The sequence below is a fragment of the Pipistrellus kuhlii genome, unplaced genomic scaffold (assembly GCF_014108245.1).
Source record: "Pipistrellus kuhlii isolate mPipKuh1 unplaced genomic scaffold, mPipKuh1.p scaffold_m20_p_20, whole genome shotgun sequence".
Lineage (NCBI taxonomy): Eukaryota > Metazoa > Chordata > Mammalia > Chiroptera > Vespertilionidae > Pipistrellus > Pipistrellus kuhlii.
In genome coordinates this window covers 17,867,536-17,890,107 of record NW_023425516.1, presented here as the reverse complement: position 1 = coordinate 17,890,107, position 22,572 = coordinate 17,867,536, and the positions used below count along the sequence as shown (strand labels likewise).

At 54.1% G+C, this 22,572-nt stretch overlaps 1 protein-coding gene across 7 annotated transcripts; it reads left to right on the top strand.

The window, feature by feature from the left end:
- Positions 1-9: 9 nt before the first annotated feature.
- On the top strand, positions 10-19,179 carry HPS4 (HPS4 biogenesis of lysosomal organelles complex 3 subunit 2). 7 transcript variants are annotated; one of them, XM_045585655.1, is made up of 15 exons: positions 10-105; positions 1,980-2,485; positions 3,991-4,081; positions 5,771-5,914; positions 7,819-7,926; positions 8,290-8,406; positions 9,416-9,510; positions 10,907-10,979; positions 11,137-11,173; positions 11,918-12,014; positions 12,545-13,139; positions 13,185-13,484; positions 16,483-16,615; positions 16,998-17,106; positions 18,112-19,179. In XM_045585655.1, the coding sequence occupies exons 2-15, from the start codon at positions 2,451-2,453 to the stop codon at positions 18,281-18,283; spliced, it is 2,106 nt and encodes a 701-aa protein (XP_045441611.1). In that variant the 5' UTR covers positions 10-105; positions 1,980-2,450; the 3' UTR covers positions 18,284-19,179. The 7 variants fall into 7 exon arrangements, with proteins under 7 accessions (XP_045441611.1, XP_045441610.1, XP_036305691.1 ...); XM_045585654.1 differs by adding an exon at positions 17,780-17,790 and having other exon boundaries at positions 12,545-13,484; XM_036449798.2 differs by having other exon boundaries at positions 12,545-13,484.
- The last annotated feature ends 3,393 nt before the right edge of the window (positions 19,180-22,572 follow it).

The following is a 22,572-nucleotide window of genomic DNA, read 5'->3' as shown; positions in this document are numbered from 1 at the left end:
GGCGCGCTCGGCTACGTCATCACCGCGCGCCGGCCCCGGGGAGCCTTTAGGGGGCGGGAGGCGCCGGCAGCGCGTGATCCCGGGGCCGTTCTGCCGCGCGCTTAGGTACGGGGTTGGGGGGACTGGGGGGCGGAGGGTTCGCTGGCGCCTCGCTGCCGCCTGCGCTCCGGATCCCGAACCCCGATCTTCGGGCTGCCGGGCTTTTCTGGCGGGCGGGCAGCGCGGGGGCTCTGAGGGGAGGGACCGCGTCCGAGAGCGCCGCATCGCGGCCTCCCTGCGCGATGGCCCGGCCCACAGGGCCCCCCGTGCCTTTGCCAACCAACTCCCAGCCCCCTGCGCCGAGGCCAGACACTTCCTCTGCCCTAGACGGTAACCGATCGCTTCCTGCCCCGCTGACCTGCTGAGGCCGCTTCCTACACCACCGCCACCGCCACCCTCGGGTCATAGCTGGCAACTCTTGGACTTCCTGGGTCGTTGCTGCCACTTCCCAGGCTGCCTGCGCCTTCTGTGGTCACATTCCAACCCCTGCCTTACCCCAGGGCCAATACCGGCCTCTTGTGGACCTTTCAGAGATGAGAGAGGGGACTTGGCAGTGTGGGGCCCAGTCCCCCGGGGAACAAGGGGGTAGGTAGGGGGTTTCAGGCCGCTGTCCTTGGTTCCGAGAGCTTAGATGCCTCTCCCCAGGCATCCGGATACGCTTCCAAGAAACTACGAGCGTGATCCCATGGAGGCCCACCCCAAGATATTGAGAGTTGAGGAAAGATTAGAGATTGTACAGGCCATCAGTGGGGCCCTCTCTAGGGACATCTCTCTACCTAAGGAGCTTTAAAAAACTCCATGGTGCTCCCAGGATGAGGACAGATGGTGAGCGAGCATTGGAACCATGTCCCCGAGGGCATTTGTCTTGTAGAAAGTGACAGTAGGCATACAATTTGGATGCACCAACTTGTCTTGTGGAAGGAATAGGCCTCATGTAATTTTCCTGGACAGTGGTACGCAGAGCTGTGTGTAGAGGCTACTGGGAGGCCAGGTTAGCTTAGTGGAAGGATCAGTTTAACAGTGTGAACCCCCGATCTCTGGAGGGAATAAGCAGACAGTCCAGGTAGTTTTTTATTGGTTGATTGATTTGAGAGAGAGAGAGAGAGAGAAACACCCACCGGTTGCTCTACCCACTCATGCATTCATTGGTTGCCTCTTGTATGTGCCCTGACTGGAGATGGAATCCAAAACCTCGGTGTATCATGGTGACTGTTGTAATCAAATGAGCTCCCTGGTTAGGGCCGGTGGAGGGGATTTTTCCTGCGCCGCTGACCCACTGTCCAGAGATCAGGATTAGATGAATGGTGCCAGGGTCCCACCGTTCAGACCCTGCGATGCCCTGGTGGTCTGAGGTGTCTCCTCTGGTGGGAGGAGCTTGAAAGCCACTTGTTAAATTCTCTCTGCAGCCGAAACCGGTTTGGCTCAGAAAGGTCCCGGGTTCGATTCCGGTCAAGGGCATGTACCTTAGTTGCGGGCACATCCCCAGTAGGGGGTGTGCAAGAGGCAGCTGATTGATGATTCTCTCTCATCGATGTTTCTAACTCTCTATCCCTCTCTGTAAAAAATCAATAAAAAAAATTCAAAAAAAAAATTCTCACTGCATCTTTTGGAAACTTGCCCAGCTCTGGACTTCCACATGTTCGGGTTACTTCTGAGCTGTCATGGGGACAATTCCTTAATTTGAGTCCCATTATTACTACAGCAACTGCCTCATTTGAACACGCTCCTTGACACCAGAGCTTCTTAACTGTTTCTTCCATGAGACATCACTGTTCAAGAACTAAAGGATATGAAGTCCTGCTACCCTCTCTCTCTCTTTTTTTAAACTGTTTTTGACTTTCTAGAAAGCTCTTTTGAAGTCTACCATTTGCTTAACCACGCTGGGTCACACGCCCTTTTTGTGGGTTTCAGAGATAATCTATTCCTTGTGTTTATTTTAGGGCTAAGGCACTGATGTTTGAACAGGAAGCTTCAAAAAGTTTAAAAGCGTCTTCAGAATGGCTTTGAAGCACACAGGCTAGAAATCGCCCCAGAACAGCGCCTTCAGCAGTGCATCTCCCCTGTCGCGCTTCCCTGGCCAGCTCTTTGGCGGGGTCATTCTGCAGAGAGCTGATGCTCACGGGGCCAGATTAGCGGTGCTGGCTTTGCTGGTAGAACTCTCTGGCTTTATTCTATTCTCTCCCAGGGTTCTCAGAGGCATCCATGGCACTGAAGGGCTTGCCAGGAGGGAAGTGGCACTTTCACGTTGAATAAAAACAAAGCAAGTGACAGTTGGGACCAAAAACACTTCAGACCTCCCGCGTCTGGCCTCCCTGGATCGGGGACACAGAGGAACAGTCCCTGCTGGGGAGGAAGAGGCCATAACTGGAAAGAAAATCCAAATAAAGAGGATGCGAGCCACCTGAAAGTAAATGGCCGCCTCAACAGAGAGGAAGTCAGCCTCCTGGTGAGTAGCAAGGCCTGCTGGGGCTTAAGTTCCTGCCAGGCTGCCGGACTGGGATTTGGGTTAACTGAACATCCCCAGCCAGATTGTCTTGATTTTATTAAGGAAAAAAAAAGGGGGGGGGGGCGATTTCCTTCAGTGCAGCTGAGTCTAACAGGTGAGCCGTTTCCCACCAAAGCTGGTGTGTGGTAACTTTGCAAGCTTCTTCCAGCCTTCCAGCGAGGCGAGCATTGTTGGTAGATTGCACAGATGATAATCGTGGCCGATCATGCCTCCAGCTTTGATGATAATGTGGGCGTTGGAGCCCTCACTTTTGAAAGTTAAATGGCTGCGCTGCAGAATTACACCGTGGGAAGGGGCTTGGCCAGGCTTCAGTTGAGTCTGAAACACTTTGGGGGCTTTCTGATCTGGACCTGCCCTGACGCCAGTAGCGCATCTGGAACTCAAGAAGGCGGGCGGGACTGGAAACTGAGTCAGTGCTTGTGATCAGAAAGATAAGGTGGGAGCCAGAGAGGGGGATAGGGAGGGGGTTCAGGGGGAAGATCACAGGTGACAGCGAGTCACAGCTCCTCCTCCTTAGGCTCTAGGTTTGGAAGTAAAACTCAGGCAAGCCTTTGTGGAGTTTGCCTTGGGATCTTAAAGAGGTGGTTATAATTATACTAGAGGCCTGGTGCACGAATTCATGCATGGGTGGGGTCTGGCCGGCCCACCCCAATCAGAGGGCCCATCAGGGATGAGGCCAGCTGGGGGGAGGGGGCCACGGGTGGTTGGCTGGCTGGCCCCGCCCACTGGTCGAACTCCCGGTCGAGGGGACAATTTGCATATTAGTCTTATATAGGATGGCAGAGCAGACTATAAGACTAGGGAGAACAGCGGGTTATGGAGATTGAGAAGAGGGATTCCTCTGGGCATCTGCCGTTTGATGAGGGATCGTGTGTGAGCTAATCCTCGTCAGGTTTTGTAGGCAGAGAGGGGCCCGGTGCTTCTCTGTGACCTTTAAAGGGCCCCGTTTTCCCTGCATTGAAACGTGCAGTTTATTTCCTCCCTTTATCGCCGGGGCCCAGCACACACTTAGTCCTCGGTGATATTTGTTAAATGAAATCTAGGAATCTGGATTCGTTTAGAAGGGCTATTTCGGGAGATGGCTGTGCCCATTGTGCGGAGTGCTTCTGAGACATTCTGACTCACTTGGGGCCTGGAAAGACAGTTCACCAAACCATGTGGTTAGCAGTTCAGGCTCCACAGCTCCCATAAGAGGCTGTGGGCACCCCTCTTTCCTGTCTTCCTCACAGATGGTCTGCCTGCTGGGTAGAGGCATATTTTTAGTTCGACTCAAGTGCACTTAAGAAATGGCTTTATCTGTTTGCAGCCGCTGGGTTCTTCTTCCTGGGGGGCCACCAGAGGCTTGGCAAACACCGAGTAACGAGCTCACGTGGGCTGGGAAATGGGGGCCGTGCCTCCGGCTGGCCCCGGATGAAACGCAACGGTTCCCTCTGTTCTCTCGCCAGGTGGAACTATTTTTTCCTTTACGATGGTTCCAAGGTGAAGGAAGAAGGCGATCCGACGAGAGCCGGCATTTGTTACTTCTATCCTTCCCAGGTTAGCCACGCAGCCTGCACTGTTTCGCGGGCATCCACAGAACAGAACGTAGGCCTCACCCTGGTGACTTTTCGGAAGTATAGGGTTTACATCGGGGCAGCTTTCTGTGGATGACCCAGGCCCTTGACGCTTCTACTCTCTTAATCTTAGTCGTGGTAGTTCTTGTTCCGGTCTTTGAACTCCCAGGCAGCTCAGGGCTGCCATCTTACCTGGCTGGCTGGTACCACCACAATTTTCTGTCTGCCCCATGCTCCCAATTTTTGATCAGCTCGTTAAAAAAAACAAAAAAACAAAAAACTTTTATTCAAACATACACAAAAGTATCAGGAACCCTTACATGCCTGTCACCAGCTTTAACAGTTATCAACACTTGGCCAATTCTTATGACCCAACCTAAACTCTCTGCCCTTTTATTCTTGGGGTATTTTGCAGCAAATCCTAGACATTGTGTTATCTCATCGGTATCAAGTAACCTCTCTAACCGAAAAGGACTTTTTAATTTAAAATCACACATAACAACAGTTACAATAATTCCTTAATATCTCAGATAGTGTCTATATTCAAATTTTGCCCGATTACTTAGATGGGGCCTAGACCTAGTTTCCTTCTCTCCTTCCCCCTTTCTGGCTATTTTTCCTGATCAGGACCCAATCAAGGTTCACTGTTTTATTTGGTTATTTTGTGTGTTGAGTCCCTTTTACCGTGTAGCAGTCCTCACCCACCCATCCCCTTTCCCGCTCTATCCATTGAATGAGGAAGAAACCAGGCCAGCCCTAGCCAGTTTGGCTCAATGTCAGCCTGCAGACTCAAGGGTCCCAGGTTCGATTCCGGTCAAGGGCATGTACCTTGGTTGCAGGCACATACCCAGTAGGGAGTGTGCAGGAGGCAGCTGATTGATGACTCTCTCTCATTGATGTTTCTAGCTTTCTATCCCTCTCCCTTCCTCTCTGTAAAAAAATCAATAAAATATATTTTAATAAAAAAAGAAAAGAAAAAAAGAAACCAGGCCATTTGTGCAATAGAATGTGACCTTGTTCCCGCTCTGGGTTTGCTGATGATTCCCTCCTGGTGGTGTCATTTAATGTCTTCTATCCACTGGGTTTCCTTTAAACCTGGGTTAAGGTCCAGAGCCTTTGTGAGGTTTAAGTTCATTTCTTTTAGGCAAGAATTCTTCATAGGTGGTGTGTACATTTTCTGCTCATCACATAATGTTTGGCTGCCCCGCAGCTGAGTTAATGCCAAGATCCATTAAATTCACTCATGTGATTACCCTCTGACTTGGGTAATTGGGATTAATCTCGGCTGCTCTGGCCACTCTGCAGGGGATTTGAATAGGGTTGAAAGGCTCCTGCTTCTATCCATGCCCGGGGTTAAATTATAAGGTGTAATCCCAGAAGAAAAATGCAGTTCTGTGGATCATCTGATGTGTTCACTGTGGGTGTTCAGGCACGGGTGTTCAGGACTTTGTCTGAAAGCAGCGAAGTATGTTAGGCTTTGTAAGAAGCCACAGATGGTCCTCATCACTATTCTTCATTGTTGTTTTGACAACCCTTAAAAAAAGATTCTTAGTTCACAGGCCATATGAAAATAGGCCGCCAACTGGATCTGGCCTGCAGACTCTGCTCTAAGGAATGACGCGAGAATCTAGCAATTTCAACTTCCTGTCTGAAATTTGCTGCTTTCCCGTAGACCCTGCTTGACCAACAGGAGTTGCTCTGTGGCCAGATTGCTGGCGTGGCCCGCTGCATCTCTGACATCTCCGGCGCTCCTCCCACCCTCATTCGTCTGCGGAAACTGAAGTTCGCCATCAAGGTGGATGGAGATTACCTTTGGGTGAGTTCAGCAGGCAGAACCAGTGCCTGTACCATGAGTCTTTGTCTGGGTGATAAAGCCTGTGTACAAGAGGCAGCTGGTCGGTGTTTCGCTCTCATTGATGTTTCGCTCTCATTGATGTTTCTAACTCTCTATCTCTCTCTCCTTTCCTCTCTGTAAAATATCAATAAAATATATTTTTAAAAAGAATAAGGTTCCTAGGAACATTCCTATATGAGTCTTTTTCATGGACATAAGTCTTCATTTCTCGTGAGTAAATATCTTTGTACATGTGAGAATTCCGGTTATTTTACATCTTCGTCAGCACCAATGCGGGCAGATGTTTAATTTTAGCCATTCTGCCGGATGTGCCAGGGTAGCTCATTGTAGTTCCATTTCATTTCCCTAATGACTAATGGTATTAAGGCTTTTTCACGGGCTTAAGGCCATTTGTACATCTTCCTTTGCGAAGTGTGTACCCAAAGCTTTTGTCCATTTTGTAAATTGTTTTTTTCTTAATTGATGGTAGGGTTGTTGTTTTTTTTTATATATATATATCCTGGATACAAGTTCTTTGTCAGACACCCATTTTAGAGATATCTTCTCCCACTTTGCAGCACTCCTATTAATTTTCCTAATGATGCCTTCTGATGAGCAGATGGTTTTCATTTCAGTGAAGTCGAATTTATCCATCTTCCGGTTATTGCTTTCTGCATCCTGTCTAAAACCGTTGCCTACCTCATTGGAGAAGATGTTCCCATTTTGGGGGGAAGTTTATAGTGTTCGCTTTTAAATGGGAGTCTGCAGTCCGTCTTGGGTTACTGTTTGTGTTTGGATGTGAAGTAGAGGTGAAGGGCCCTCTGGTTCCGTACTACTCGGTGGTTCCAGCACCATTGTTGCAAAACTCCCTGTCAAAGGTCAGGGGCCACGTAAGCGAGGCTGTATTTCTGGGTTGCCTGTCCTTCCATTGGTCTCTTTGGAATTGTGGGTCTTGGGTAGGTATATGTTAATTTTATAAGATCTCAGAAGGTAGCACACCTTTGAGAATCAGGTAGGGTAAGTGGTCTTACCTTTTTCTTTTGCAAGTTAGCTTGGGCCATTGCGGGTCCTGTGTGTCCCTGGAGTAGAATCAGTGTGTCATTTTCTAAAGCAAAGCTGGTGGGTTATGATGAGAATCGCGTCTGATCTCTAGCTCAGCCGGGGAAGCAGCAGGCTCAGGTGGGGCACGTCGATGAAGCGCTAACTCTCGGGGTTACATCAGGAAGAAAACAAAGGTCCTTGCCTCAGCGGAGCATATGTTCAGAGGGAGTTTTTAAATGTTCCTTCCTGCCAGGGTTTGCTTGCTCCTTTGTTTAAGTGTCTGATGATTCCCTTAGGAAAGATTCCTCGAGGTAGAATTGCTGAGTCAAAGAACATGAATTTCTTTCAGGCTCTTTGAACATATGGGGCGAGATGCTTTCCAGCGGAGTCTGTGTGTATGGAAGGATGCTGCCCCCAGCATCCGGGAGCTCTGGGACGCGGGGATTTAGACAGTTTCCGTTCTCAGGGCCCTTGGCCCAGCTCGGGGGAGGCGGGGCTCTTGGGGTTTGCAGTGACCCGGATTAGACCTTCAGTGTCCACATATCAGGCCTAAGATGCGCTGGGTCCGAAAAGAGGTCAGCATTGGCCCGGTGGTCAGGGCGAGCGGCGTGGAGTGCTGGATCTGACGGGCACTGAAGGGACGAGGGCCCTGGGCAATGAGCAGGAAGGAGGGCATTTCAGGGTGGGCGATGTGTCCATCGTTCTTGGCCGGAGTGAGGGCGTGGGGCTGGGCAGTAGGTCAGATTCCATGGGCCCTGGAGTCTGGCTGCAGCGAGCCCTGGATGCAGGGATTCGGGGCCCGGAGTCAATACATTAAATGCCTGTCCCCGCTTCCGTCCTTACAGGTGCTGGGCTGTGCCGTGGAGCTCTCCGATGTCAGCTGCCAGCAGTTTCTGCACCAGCTCATTGGATTTTTTAACTTTTACAATGGACCTGTCTCTCTGGCTTACAAGGTATCGGGGAGCCTTCATGTGGCAAAACCGATATTGCTGAAACGCAGCACTTTCTCTAGGGTCTGTTCCATTCTACACAAACACACAGTATCCAGCCACCAGGTCAGGGATTCAGGGAGCCCCTCTCAGATGCCTCTGACCCAGTGGTGAGGGTCACGTTCATTCCAAGCGTTGACCTCCATCTCCTCCCCCCAGGGTAGGTGGAAAGAGTGATGGGGAGGCTGTCAGGGTAGGAAGCTCAGAGGAAGCTCCCCTCCCTTCGCCAGTTTCCGTGTGAGGAGTTAGCTGGCAGTAGTCGGGATCCTTACCGAAGAGGTGTCTCTCAGAACCTCTGCTCCCGGGCTCAGGCTGTTTCTGTTTCAGAACTGTTCTCAGGAGGAACTGAGCGCCGAGTGGGACGCCTTCATTGAACAAATTCTGAAAAACACCAGCGATCTGCATAAGATCTTCACTTCCCTCTGGAACCTGGACCGGACCAAAGTAACTCTCTCCTCCCCTTCTCCTGTCCCGTTATGGGAATCGAGCTTGACACCTCTGTCTTTTCCCCTTGAAATGAACTGCACAGGGAGAGAGGTGATGGATGTGCATTTCTCGGTCACAGTAGTTAAGACTGCACTAAATTCCATGGCGCTGCTCACCAGCTGTGTGAGCCTGGACAAATCAAGGCGCCTCTCGGAACCTCAGTCTTCTTCTCCATAAAATGGGGTCATAGCACCCGCCTCCCTGAACTGTTTTGATGATGAAACAAGACAATACCTAAATGACACAAAGTAAATACTCAGTAACGGTATTACTATTATTAATGTCCTAGAGATGTTGAACTAAGTCATCTGAAAGTCCCCTTCTCCCTTGATAACAATAAATGATACAATTATTCTCACCATCAGAAGTGCCCAGTGCTAACACTGTGCTGGGAGGGAGTGGCTGAGGAGGGTTTCACCTCTGAGCCACTCCGTTTGCCACGGGCATTCAGGGACACGTAGGCTGCCCGTGTGGCTGGCCTGGCCGCCTGCACTGTGCAGCTCAATGAGCGGCACATCCTCACTGTGCAGTGTTTTCAGGGACTATCCTGGGTGAAAGCCGTGATGTTTTCACTTCACGTCATGGAAGAGACTTCTGGGCCCCTCAGACATCCAGCAGCTGGTCCTGGGGGGCACGTGCTTCAGAGGGAGGATGGGGGGGCAGCGGGGTGGGTGTCACCTGGCACCATGACCTGCACTTGAACCTGCAGGCCTCCTGCCTGCTGCCGTCAGCATGGATAGGGAGGGTCTCCTGGTCAAGTCCGTGTGTCCCCTGGGCACAGCCACATGCCCTGTTCACTGTGCCCACCAGGAACTTGGCATTTGGTGGCGAAGGGATTTTACCAGGTGACACGGTCTCCTTTTTCCAGGCTTTGGGTTAGGACCTGCCCACATTCTCCAACCCCCTTCGCCTCCCCCTCCCTGACTGGAAGCTTGCTAACTTGTGGGCATGCTTCTTGCCCTGCCAGGTGGAGCCCCTGCTCTTGCTGAAGGCGGCCCTCATCCTGCAGACCTGCCAGCGCTGCCCTCACGTGCTAGCCGGCTGCATCCTCTACAAAGGCCTGTGAGTATCACCAGAACCTCCCCCCCGCCCCCCGCCCCCGTCCCCTGCTGCAGCCCCTGGGGCCAGATCATGCTGCCCCAGGCTGTAGGCAGGAGCTCCATCTAAGGCCAGTTCCCAGCTGGCTGGTTTGGCAAGTATCAGGAGGTAGGTCAGACTTGATTGAGGCTAGGTACCTGTCTTTGAGCAAAGCTGGGACATTGGACACTGCTGTGTCCAGAAAACAGGAATAGAAAAGCCAGGCGTTTATTTATTTATTGAATTTATTGGGGTGACATCGGTTCACAAAACCATATAGGTTTCAAGTGTACAACTCAATAAAACACCATCTGCACGCGGCATCCTGTGCCCATCGCCCCGATCTCTTTCCGTCCCCATTTACCCCTTTGCCCATCTCCACCTCCTCCCCACCTATCACTACTGTTGTCCGTGTCTATGTGATATGCGTTTGTTTTCTGGCTAATCCTTCATCTTCTTTCATCCTCTGACAGCTGTCAGTCTGTTCCGTGCATCCAGGGGCAAAGGCAGTTTAAAGAGATCTTAGAGTTCTCAGGACAGGGCACGCATTTCTAGTTGTCAGTCTCTAGGTGATGGTAGTGCAAAGGCGCCAAGGTCACAGCAGGGGCATGTCGGTGAGGAGGCGGGGCTTGTGGCATCCTCAGGGAGGGGGCGGGGCTTGTGGCATCCTCAGGGAGGGGGCGGGGCCTGCGGCATCCTCAGGGAGGGGGCGGGGCCTGCGGCATCCTCCTGTGACTGCAGCTCTGCTCTGCAAAGCGGTGGTGGTGCTTCTCCTCTGACTCCTGCAGCCTCTTGTCTGTGCTGTCCCTTGCTTGGCTCCGAGATCTCAATCCTCTCACGCACATGAGCCTGAGTGCCCAAGAGGCCCTCCACGCATCTTCCAGGGCCTCTCCTGCTGGAGGGCTCGCCCTCACAGCCCAGGGCAGGCCGGGCTGAGCCTGTGCCCAGAGCTTTCTGATGGCGGGGGGATGTGAGGCCGGAGGAACTCTCCACGCCCCTGGGGGCGTGTTCCCAGCCGCGAGATTTTCTCAGTCCATTTTGGTCTACTTCATAGTAGCTGCACGTTTATTAGTTAATTTAAATATTAATTTAATAATTTGTGAATAGTTAAGTGATTAATTTAACTGTTCTCTTTTTGATGGAAATTTAAGTTGTTTACCTTTTTTATTTTATTTTTTAATCTTACCTTTTTTTTCTCTGTAATGAAAATTCTGCATATTTCTTGGTACAAGCCAGTCAAAGGGTTGGGACATTTACAATTTTAATGGAAGTCGCCAGAGCGCCCTCCATGAGGGCTTTACCAGCTGTGTCCCCAAGATCCGGCCAACGTGGGGGGTGAGGAGTCTTTTCACGCTGTCCTTGTTCCTGTCTGACCTCCCAGGATTGTGAGCACCCAGCTCCCGCCCTCCCTCACGGCCAAGGTCCTGCTTCATCGAGCTGCACCTTGGGACCAGGTATGGCTCAGCCACCACCTGGCTGGCAACTTCCGCCCCAGAGGGACAGGGGCGTCGGGGACAAACTTACTTTATGAGCAGACGGCCTAGTCAGTCCCGATGGTCAGCGAGGAGGAGCGTGGTACCAGCGCCACCTTGTGTGTGTGTTTACTTTCAGAGAATACCCACCGGAGGGCATGCCCTGCAGGAGCGTGGTGAGTCGGGAGGTGCATTGAGGATGCATCCTTTATGCTGCCTGTCCCTAGAGAGTCCTGTGAACGTGTCCCAAATGGCATTTCATCTGCTCGGAAGGTTAGGGAAACGGATGGAACAGAGCTTCGAGGACAAAGCTAGCCATGGAAACGCTAATGGCAAATAAGGCTCGTAATTTTAGGCGCAGCTTCTTTAAAAACTAACTTACTGGGTGATGCCGGTTAGTAATGTTAACCGTTGGTTAATAAGTTACAGTTCTATAATAGGTTTTTATATGCCGCACTGTGTGGGCGCACCTGTTAGCTCCCACTTCCAATTCCTCAACTCACGGGAGCGAGACGGCTCAGACGGGTCCCCCTGGAGGGAGAGGACGAATGGCCAGCGCCCGGAGGACCCGTGCGGGACTGGACGCGTGCCCGGGAGGGTTGTCTGTGCTTAGAAGCATGAGTCGGGGCACATTCCTGCGGTCAGCTGGAACTGCTTTTGCCCGGTGGGCGTCTTACGTGCCACTGAGTTTTCCTCCACCGGTGCGCCCTCTCCTCAGCGGGGAGCAGTGTCCCCGTGGCTCTTCCTTGCCGACCACGGAAACCGTGGCCGCAGTTCTGTGCTTCTGTCTGGGCTGAGGCGTGTGTCACAGCTCTGCTCTCTGAGCCGGCACATTGGGGTACATGTGTCACCCCAAGGACAGCCACTCCCCTCTCCTCTGGTCCAGGGGGGGGGCCTCCCATGTTGCTTTGTGATTCCAGGAGCCGTCCTGCCCCCGAGCGTCCAGGTCATGCCTGTTTTTGTGACGGAGGAGGAAGCTGCCAGTCTCCATGAGTTCCCAGGGGAGCCCGTGGCCAGGTAGGGGAGCACCGGCTTCTCCTTAAGCCACGCTTTAGGGGCCCCTTTCACGGGTTTATGCACGCAAGCCCTGGGGCATCCCATCCCTCCTCCCTCTGGGACGTCAGCAGAGAGAGACGAGGCAGCAGCGTGGTGACAGGGCTGTGGGTTTCAAGCCCCCAACCTGTTGCTTATCTGCTCTGCGACCTTGGGCAAGTGCATTCACTACCTGAGCCTTACTTTTTATAAACTGGGCCCAGTAACACCCACTTCCTGGGCTTCGGTGAAAGCGGAAGCAGTGTTAGTATAATGCGCAGTGCAGGGTGCCTTATACCAGACCCCAGATGTGGCTGAATCCGGGGGCCTGCCGTCCCAGTAGATGATTCTGGCATCACCAGTGAAGCCCCAAGGGCCGGGCATCGCCTCATTTTTAACCCTGTGGTTGGCAGTCACCCCGTCACCCCCGTCACCCCCGTCACCGGGGCGGTGCGTCAGCCTCCCCGGGGAAGGCCCTGTCTGTCGCTGTGTCCTCATGTTCTCCCTGTTCGCAGCCCTCCCGCACCTCCAGCCGGACTCCAGGGGCGCTCGGCTCGGCACCCTCGGAGCGGGGGCAGCCCCTCTGCCCGGAAAGAAGGCGGGCACGAGGAAGCCGTGGCCCGGCCGTGGGCGCCCACCCCTAAGCCCAGGCCCGCGGACGCCGCTGGGCCACGTGGCAGGGGGGAGCGTGGACGCCTCTCCATCCGTGACCTGGAGGGCGCCCGGCCGGCAGACCCACAGGCCGCTGCCCGGGACCAGAGTCCTGGCCGCCGCCGCTCCCCGGGGGCAGTGACGGGGCACGAGGAGCTGGACTTGTCTGAGATCCACATTCCAGAAGCTCGGGAGGCGCCAACAGCCTCCGGTTCCCCTGCCGTCTCCAATGGGCGTGTCCCCGATGGCGGTGGTCCTTGTCCCACGGAATCTGTCAGCACCTCTGTCCACCCCGAACCCTCGGAGGCCCTGCCTGCGGGCACAGCCGTCGCCGGCCTCCCCTCGCCCTCCGCTCCCGACGCGCTCGCCCGCAATGGAGCCCTAGAGCAGCGCGAGGACCTCTCGGGGGACAGCAGCCAGGCCCCCGTTCTCAGGGGAGACCCCCTCCCCAGAAGTACAGGCAGGCCATCGCCATCTCCGTCGCCATCGCCGTCGCCGTCGCCGTCGCCGTCGCCTCGCCCGGATTCCAGGGGAACTGAGCCCCCGGAGCGGGGAGAAGGCACGGAGCCGCGTGGGGATGGGGCTCGGGAGAGCCGCCCAGCCCCCGGCCTGGGGTGCCCCTCGGGCTGTGCAGGCCTTCCCGACCACAGCCCCTCCCCAGACAGCGCGGCCCCCGGGGCGGCCCCCGTACCCCAGGGAGAGCTGGTGCGCATGAGCCTCTACACGCACAGCGTCAAAGGGCTGGTGCTGGCCCTGCTGGCCGAGGAGCCCCTGATGGGAGACGGCGCCGCCATCGAGGAGGTGGTGAGTGCTCGGCCGCCCCAGCCCTGGGAACGCGGGCAGGGAGGTGCTCCCTGAGGCCGAGCAGGAGGGGACAGGCCTCCGTGCTGCGTGCCCTGGTGCAAAGGCCCTGCTGATTGGGTGTGTGTGTGTGTGTGTGTGTGTGTACCTGCCTTCCTGGGCTTGTGGGGTGAGTGAGAGCAAGCCCAGGCACAGCTTGTTTTGCAACAGGCCCTGCTGTTTTAGCGTGGTCATGCGCACACGGCATTGTTGTGCCATTGCCACCTCTGCTGGCCTCACTTCTAAACCTCGGAGTCTGTCCCTGCATGGTCAGTTCAGAAGCTCCTCTTCCCTGCTTACCCCCGCCCCCCTCACCACTGAACCACAGGGACCGGAGGCTCCTTCCCAGAGGCCTGGACATCCGAAAGCCTAACGGGCTCCAGAAGTTCCTCTTAACTAACCGGTCCCAGCCCTGCCCCACTTCCAGCAGTTCCTTCTCTGGGGCCTGCCCTGGAGATGCAGTTGCTATAGTAACAGCCTCCTGGAAGTGGTAGCGATAGGAACAGGAGGTTGAAATTGCTGCAGGGTGATGGTGTCCTGGGGCTTGCCTTGTTTCTGTTCTTAAATCTGTATTATTCTAAGCCGGTCTCATCAGCATGCAGGGCTGTGACCCCCATAAAGGAGAGAGTCACCTTGCAGCTCAGAGGCAGAGGGAAGGCAGCTTCCGGGCTCAGAGCCCCAGGCGGCTGCTCCTCTGCAGACCTGCCTGCTCCACTCCCCTCTTTCCTCAGACACTGTCACCAGTGGTGCTCCTCTGCTCCTAACCCTCCTCCACCACAGCTCCCAGCGCCCCGCCACCACCTCCTCTGACAACACAGGGACCACGGACTGTACATCCTGAAGGCTTTGGTTTCCATGGTCTTTTCTGTTCAGCCTCGAGCTGTAAACAAATTATTTTGAAGGTCTAGTGTTTGGGTGCAATAAGGTAGATATGACAGCTCTTTTACCTTCCCCCCAAAAAAGAAAAGGAAAAACCAGTTCAGACTGCACTTGAAGAAGGAAGTAAGATGTATCCTGTAGACTCAGTGTGTGCTAACCACTTGACATCCATCCTTTAGCCAGGCTGTGGGACGGTTCTGGGGCAGGCACTGTAGCTCCCATTTCACCAGCAAGAAAACAGGCCTTGTTGAGATAAAGACCTAATGCAAGTAGCGGGCCAAGAATTCTTGTTTCTCCTCCAGCCCAGCTACTCTGTCCCCTACTGACCTGACCTTGGAGTGGTCGGTGGGAAGGGGAGGAAAAGGGAGGTGCCCGCCCTGTGTGGCTCTGGATATGTGGGCACGCCCTTGGTGGGTCACAGCCCATCCATGTTGCTCGGACAGCTGCCAGGGGCTTTCCTGTTAAGTCAGGTGCAGTTAGGGCAGGCCCCTGGAAGAGAATGCAGCTTACTGGAGAGAGTAGGGTGCGATAACTGATGAGCTTGCTGGTGTGAGCCTGGGGTGAAGGCCCAGACCCAAAGGCTGCCTCCTCGTCATTTGGGGAGAGGGCCTTTATTGCCCTTTCGCCTCAGACCTGATTTCCGCCCGCTGCAGTCTAGAAAAGCAAGGCCCTGCAGAAGGGGAAGCTGCAGCTCAGGTGACAGCGAGCACACCCCCTCCCTGGCTCTGTCACTCACTGGCAAGGCAGCCTGGTGTCATCTTGCCATCTTGTCTTTCAGCGAATCAACTGCCAATCTCTAGGGTGGGTGGCTGGGAGGTGGGTGGAGGGATTGAAGGGGGAGCAGCAGGAGAGATCAGATCAATTCAGAGGGAACAGACTAGACTCCCACCAGGGGGCAGCATAGAGCTGCTGATAGTTCCTGCTCAAAACCCAAAGGACTCTCACTGACCTTCACATACAGGGATCACACCAGTTCTTCATGACTGATGGGACACTGAGCTGTCTGTGTGCTGGGGGTGAGCTTGGGCTTAGGGTAAGAGTGAGATGTGGAGGTGCTCCCCTCCCTGGGAAACCGGTGCTTCTGAGGGATGTGTCCGGGCATCGCTGGTTCTGCCCCTGATGGCACTCTCACATCCGACTAGAAGCGGGAGGAGCCAGGAGTTAGGCCCAGCTCCGTGTCTCCAGGGCAGTGGTGAGGACTGTGTGTGTGTAGCATGTATGGGGTTGGCAGACTTCTAATGCCAAGGAACACACAGCAGGTATTTTCCGCTTTGCACAACTAGTGACCTCTGCTGTGACGGCTCACAACCTTAGACAGTATGTAAATAACTGTGTCCCAATAATACTTTATTTATAGACACGAAGTTGGAGCCTCAATAATTTTCATGTGTCACGACATTAATCTTTTGGGGTCCCCCCCCCCCCCAACCATGTACAAATATAAAAACTCAGCTATTCTTAGCTCTCGGGCTACACAAAAACGGAACGGGCTGGATGTGGCATCGGCGAGGGTGTGTAGGCCGGGCAGACATGGAAGCACTGGCTCACTAGTAATTACTGTGCACGTCATTGGATGATTTTCATACTCTTGCTTCTGTAAAAATGCCTTCTCAGGGTGGCGCCTTAGAGTTTACAAAGGATTCTTTAAAAATGTATTTTTATTGATTTCAGAGAGAGGGGGAGAGATAAAAAATACCAATGATGAGAGAGAATCATTGACCGCTGCCTCCTGCACAGGGAGGTGGGGGTCCGGGCAGGGGGCTGTGCAAACGGGCAGCCTCCGTGGGAAGTCGTAGCTGGAAGGAGAAGTGTGAGGGCCAACAACAGCGGCTGTTTCTGGGTGGTGGGATTATGGGCTGTTTTTCTTTGCTTTTTCCTTCCTTTTAAAATGTATTTTTCTGTACTTTTACAACAGCATTAAAACATAAGGGCAAAAGGTAGCACTCCTCTAAAAATGGGTAAGAACGTTGGTCAGCGTCCTTCCTGCCAAGTGGAGTAGCCACACAGGGGTGGTTTGGCTGAGCGTTTGCTGGGCGTGGGGCCTGCGGGTTAACCGCAGCCGTGGCCGTGGGCCCCTCCGCAGTTCCACAGCAGCCTGGCGTCCCTGAACGGGCTGGAGGTCCACCTGAAGGAGACGCTGCCCCGGGACGAGGCCACCTCCTCCAGCAGAACCTACAACTTCACGCACTACGACCGCATCCAGAACGTGCTGACGGGTGAGGAGCCGGAGCACCGCCTGGAGGGGGTGGAGGGTAGAACTGGGCCCCGTGAGCGGAGGAAGGATGTCGCCGCTCTGTCCAGAGCTGCCCATGTGCAGTAGCAAACACCTCCGTGCTCCTTGCTCCTTTTTTGGCTGTCTCTCCAGTGTCTGAGAGAAGCACACACATGTTCAAATATCTGTGATAAGATTCTTCCTAAAATTGATACCCACAAGCCGGTGCCGCTTATGATCGGGGACAGTGCCTGCGCCGCTGCTCAGCAGCTGTCAGGCCTCTGTCCCTCCCCCTCGGCACTTGCACGCGTGTCCGAGGCGACAGGCCCAGGTTGGGGGGACCTGGGTGGGAGTCCGCCACTCACTGCCGTGTCCTCTTCTGGAAGCCAACCTGCCCCCGGTGGCCACAGCCCAGGACCGCCGCTTCCTGCAGGCCGTCCGCCTGATGCACGCAGACTTTGCCCAGCTGCCCTCGCTGTACGAGATGACCCTCCGGTGAGCCTCCCCCGCGCCACCTCACGGTCCTGCACAGGAATCACCTTCCGGGGGCCCGGGCGGGGGAACATTCCAGTCACTGCCTTTAGGGTCTCCTTTTATTCGTCCTGGTGGCTGCTGTCATCTACTCGCATGCTTTCCTGTGTCGTGTACTTCGGGGTCCCATCCTGGGGCTCAGACCTGCTGTAGACATTGGGGGACAACGGTGAGGACGCCTGCTGTCCTCCCCCTCTGAGCTTTCATTGGCTGCTGGGGAGGAGGGTCTCCATCTCCTTGTCTGAATGATGCCGAGTGATGTACCTGTCACATCATCACGCTCATTACAGTCCTGTCTTCTCCCAGGTCGAGAAAGTCAACATTTCCCCCTCACCATCAGCAACCCAGAGACACCCCCTGTTGTTAGTTTGGTGTATATTACTCCAAGTCTTGTTTCTAATGTGTGTGTTTGTTTTTTTATATGAAATACAGGCTATTAATATTTCTGTTAATTATTTTAAGTCTTCTAGAAAACAGGATCATACTAATGTACTGTTCACACGTCCCTTTTCCATTCCATCGCATGCCCTAAACACCTCCATGCCAGTCACAGCTATCTCTTCACCATTATTGTCACCTGAGTACGTAACCCAGTGAATTCTCCTTTCTCCCCCATGCTTCTCCGTGAAACCAGTAGCAGGACACAAGGCAAGTGGGAAGGTCCGAGGGGAGCGCCTGCTGTGTGACTAGCATCCCCGTTAGTCCTGGGACGATCTGGACACGTGCATTTCCCCTCAGTGCACAGGTGGGGGCACTGGGGCACAAGCAATAGCAGTGACTTGCCCCAGGGCACATTCTTTTAAAGTGGCAGGGCCGGGCTTCGAACCCCTGTCTCTCTGACTCTGAAGTACATGCTCTCTCCCCACGTTTCCAGTTTGGGGGCCTCTAAGGCAGGCACACACACAGTCTGTGCGGTCTGAGATCTGCTCTGGCGGCAGCGGGCTGTTACCTTCTCTCTTCCTGTCCTAGAAACGCCTCCACGGCCGTGTACGCCTGCTGCAACCCGGTCCAGGAAACCTACTTCCAGCAGCTGGCGTCGGCCCCTCGGACCTCCGGCTTCCCCAGCCCCCAGGATGCCACTTTCGGCCTCCCGGGCAAAGCCAAGCAGAAGCTGCTCAAGCACGGGGTGAACTTACTGTGAACTGGGCCTCACCGGGACCCAAACAGCCCAGCGCGGTACCCACCACGGAAGCGCTGCCTTCTTACCCAGAAACACGCCGTCCACCGTCCTGGGAACGCTCCTTTTCAGGAAGCTGTGACGTTTGCGAGTTGGATGCTCCTTTACAGATGGGAGGGGACGGGGTAGTTCTTCGGTCTGCAGACCTGGAGCCGTAATGAAGACCTTGATTCACTGGCAGTGCTGGGCCAGACAGGTGCTTCGGCTCCTGACATCTCAGCCTTAACGTGAGCCACAAAATACAGGCAGCATTCTTTCTAGAACGCAGCTGTCCCAAGTGTTTTCCAGCCCTGCCTGCAGGGGGCGATATGAGGTGTGAGCGCACGGAGAGGTGGCAGGTTTGTTTGCAAGCTGCCTGGAACACCACTTCCCAGTGGGACTGTCTTCCGAGCGGTCCTCCCGGGAGGCAGGGCTGGGACAGCGGGGGGAGGGGGAGGACACAGAGCTACCTCGTCTGAAGTATCCTGGAACCGGACTCAAAACTTAGAGCCCAACCCTGGCCAGTTTGGCTCGGCAGGTAGAGTGTCAGCCCGTTGACTGAACCGTCTCGAGTTGGAAATTCCAGGGTGCAGGCTCGAACCCAGGTTGCGTGCGGGAGGCAACCAGTGTGTCTCAGATCCTTGCTTTGCACCCCTCCCGCTTGAGTGAATGTCCCCAAACGGGAGTTTCCAAAATTTGGGGGGCAAAAGCAGACCCATGCTTCCGTGTGGCTGTGTGTGAGGGAACCACCTTCATGTGTGTGTTTCATGTCTATTACATTACAGTCAGACACGTTATAATGCGGTACAGTTCATAGGATGAAGCTATTGACCAAAGTCTCCTCTCAGTGTTTACTGGAAGATTCCATTTGAAAACTGCCATGTTAGCCAGGACCGGTTTGGCTCAATGGTAAATAATGGCATCTGATGGTTATGGCATGGTGTCTTTTTCTTGAGACAAGTTTCCAAGGGCTAAAATAAAATAGCCAAAGTTGCCGTTGAGTTCTGATTCATTAAAGAGCAACATTTCTGGTGACCAAGTTGGGGGAGGAGGCGGTGCTTTGTGTGTGCGTGTACGCACATATTTTGCGTGGGCACGCAGGGCGGCCAGAGGAGGAAGGTGCACTTCAGAATGGTCTCTGCGTGGGCGATGGGGCCCAGCCAGCTGCTCCCAGGAGCTCCAGCTTCCGCAAGGCTCGCCCCCAGCCCCCTGCCCCACCCTCCTGCCACTGGCTGGCCCAGAGGGCCATCTTCCCATGGGGAGGACTGCACCTCCAGCTACGGTAAATACCGATGTTCCTACTTCTCTGCTAAGTTCTCCGAGAAAAAATTCATCACAGGTCTCCCCGCCAACCACGCAAGGAGCCTTCGGGACTGGCTTACACAGGACACGCTGCTTTTCCTTTTTTCCTTGGGGGCGTTTGAAGCCGCCGGCTTTTCCTCCAGCTCCAGAGCTGCCACCCCAGCGTGGAGCCTGGTGGGTTACAAGCTGTCGTGTGGTGAAGCGGGGACAGCTTGGAGCCCGGGCCCATTTCCACCCGCCCACCGGGAGCTCGGCGAACCGTCTGGTTCAAGGGCCCTTCACACGAGATGTTTCACAAGAAGATCGCTGCCTGCGCTGGGCCTTCCTCCGTGGCAGGCCACTGGCAGATCTTACTTGTTTCGCATCCAGAAACCTCTCTTCCCATCTGATTTCCCAGGGCTGCCATCGAGCGAGAAATGCTTTTAATACAAAATGCCTTGGTTTCGGAGAGTCAGTGCTCAGCAGCCAGGTCTTCCCTTGAAGGGGAGTCTGCGCAATCCAGTGAGGAGCCCTTGGGCTCCTAGCAGACCCAGCCAGGCCCGAGGGCGGGGGGAGGGTGACTGGTGCCATCTGTGTGCCGGGAAAGAGGCATTGAGTCTGAATGGACATCCATCTCCAACCAGCTCCGGTGGCAACAGCACCTGTGGGCTTTGGTGTGAGTCCTGGGTTCCACTCACAGCTCTGGGACGTGCTGCCCTGGACATTGATCCAAGTTATTTCGTTTCTCTCAACCCCAGGGTCATGCTCTTTAGAATGGAAAGGAAGTCGCAGTGTATTTAGAAGTGTGGCTTCCTGTGTGCCCTCTGCCAATGGGTGCAGGTGGGTGTCCCCGTGCAGGGGTCCCTCTGCAGAGGTGAATGTATGTCTGAGTTCAAGGTGGCCGAGTGTACTTGGCTGCCTGGTTTCTCACTGCCCCTGTCCTCCTGCCACCGCGTGACCTTGTGGTCACACCCCCTGCCCGCTCTGAGCCCGTTTCTCCTGCTCAGTGTGCACCACCGTCCCTCCTTACCCGTGTGGCTGTCCGTGTTCGTGTGGAAATACTGCACGTGGAGGACTCTTCTAGAGTGCACGGTGCTCTGCACTCAGGGGGAAGGCCCTCACCTTGAAGCGGGGTGGCTAAGGCACCGGAAGTGTGGAAACACGGGGAAGGTGGGGGTAACTAGGAATCAGGACCAACGTGTGTGCCTGGGAGGGAGGCAGAAAGTCAGTCAACCCATGTGCGCTGCCTGCTGCCACCTGACGCTACAATCTGCCTGAGTATTCTTGCTGCCATCTGTCAGCAGCTCGGAAATATGTGGCCTTATTTCGTCCTGCTCCCTGTGCTCACATCTGCTTAGCAAGACACCGCTGGGGAGGCAAGGTTATGGGGGTGCTGGCGGCAGGCCGCAGTGGTCCTTGGGAACAGCGTGTTGTACTCACCTTTGTTCTCGTGTTTACATTTTAAAAACATGTCTGGAGCATGCTCAACCCACCCAGAATGTGACATGTTGTCTTAGGCCTGAAAGTAGGCACTGTCCTCACTTTATAGTTGAGGCTCAGAGCGGATGAGGACTTTTTGGTGGAAAGGGATAGAAACCATGACTCAAACTTGGCTTAAGAATAAAGGGGGACCCTCGAAGTCACTGATCATCAGAGAGATGTAAATTAAAACAATGAGGTACCACCTCACACTGTCAGAATGGCTACCATCAACAAATCAACAACGAGTAAGTGCTGGTGAGGAAGTGGAGAAAAGGGAGCCCCAGTGCAGACTAGAGCAGCCACCGTGAAGAACAGTATGGAGTTTCCTCAAAAAATTAAATATGGAACTGCCATTTGACTCAGAGACCCCACTTCCAAGAATATATCCTAAGAAACCTAAACCACCAATCAGAAAGAATATATACACTCTAGTTCATAGCAGCGCAATTTACAGTAGCTAGGATCTGGAAAGAGCCCAAGTGCCCATCAGCAGACGAGTGGATAAAAAAGCTGTGGTGCATCTACACCATGGAATACCACGCAGCAGCCAAAAAAGGATCTCTTACCCTTAGAGACAGCATGGAGGGACCTGAAGAGTATTAAGTGAAATAAGCCAGTCAGAGAAAGACAAGTATCACATGATCTCACTCGTATGTGGAATCTAATGAACAAAATAAACTGATGAGCAAAATAGATCCAGAGACACGGAAGCATGGGACAGACTATCGAGTCTCAGAGGGAAGGCGGGGGTGAGCGGATGGGAAGAGATCGACCAAGAAACCTGTATGCATATCGATAGCATAACCCATAGACGGGGACAACAGGGCGGTGAAGGCAGGGGCAGGGCCGGCTACAAGGGGTCAGTGGGGGGAAGGGGGGGCATATGTAATACTTCCAACAAGAAGGATTTTAAAAAGAAAAGGATAAAGGGGGAAGCTTATTGGCTCATGTAACTGAAAAGTCCAGAGGTAGAGCTGGTTTCAGGAAAAGTTTGTTAGGCTCAGATGATCCCCAAGGTTGGGGCGGATGGGAGGGGAGGGGGGGGAAATCTCTTTTTCTCTGTGGCTTTCACTCTCAAATTTTCTTTGCACTAGATCCTCAGTCCATCACTGACAAGTTGCCTCTCTTTCTCAATGGTCCCAGCAAAGGATTTGAATCATATGCGCAGCCCTGACCCAATCTGACTGTCCAGGGGTTTAAAAGACTTCGATGAGTGCGGAGAGGGTCATGTGCCCGGCCCTGGCGCAATCTCTGAATAGCCAAGAGTTTGGAAGGCTCTGATTGGTCGGTTCTGGATCCTAAACAAAGCCCTGCAACTGGGGCTGGGTCACCTCCCGTTAACCCAAGGAATGAGAATAGGGGTGTGATGGTCTTGTGAGTGGCTCACCAGGGTGTTTAAAACACTGCCCGTCCCCTCGAGGCCAGGGGGTGGCCTGCCCATCATCACACAGGGGCCCGGCCCAGACTCTCTCTCATCTCCCGCTGCCTGGTCCAAAGGCTTTCCTATGTTT

Bases quoted from the DNA above. Each gene is read 5' to 3' on its own strand.
- HPS4 (XM_036449798.2), top strand. From the start codon at position 2,451: ATGGCCGCCTCAACAGAGAGGAAGTCAGCCTCCTG. The intron at 5,915-7,818 runs GTGAGTTCAGCA...CCGTCCTTACAG, and splicing joins TGGATGGAGATTACCTTTGG to GTGCTGGGCTGTGCCGTGGA. The intron at 12,015-12,544 runs GTAGGGGAGCAC...CCCTGTTCGCAG, and splicing joins CCAGGGGAGCCCGTGGCCAG to CCCTCCCGCACCTCCAGCCG.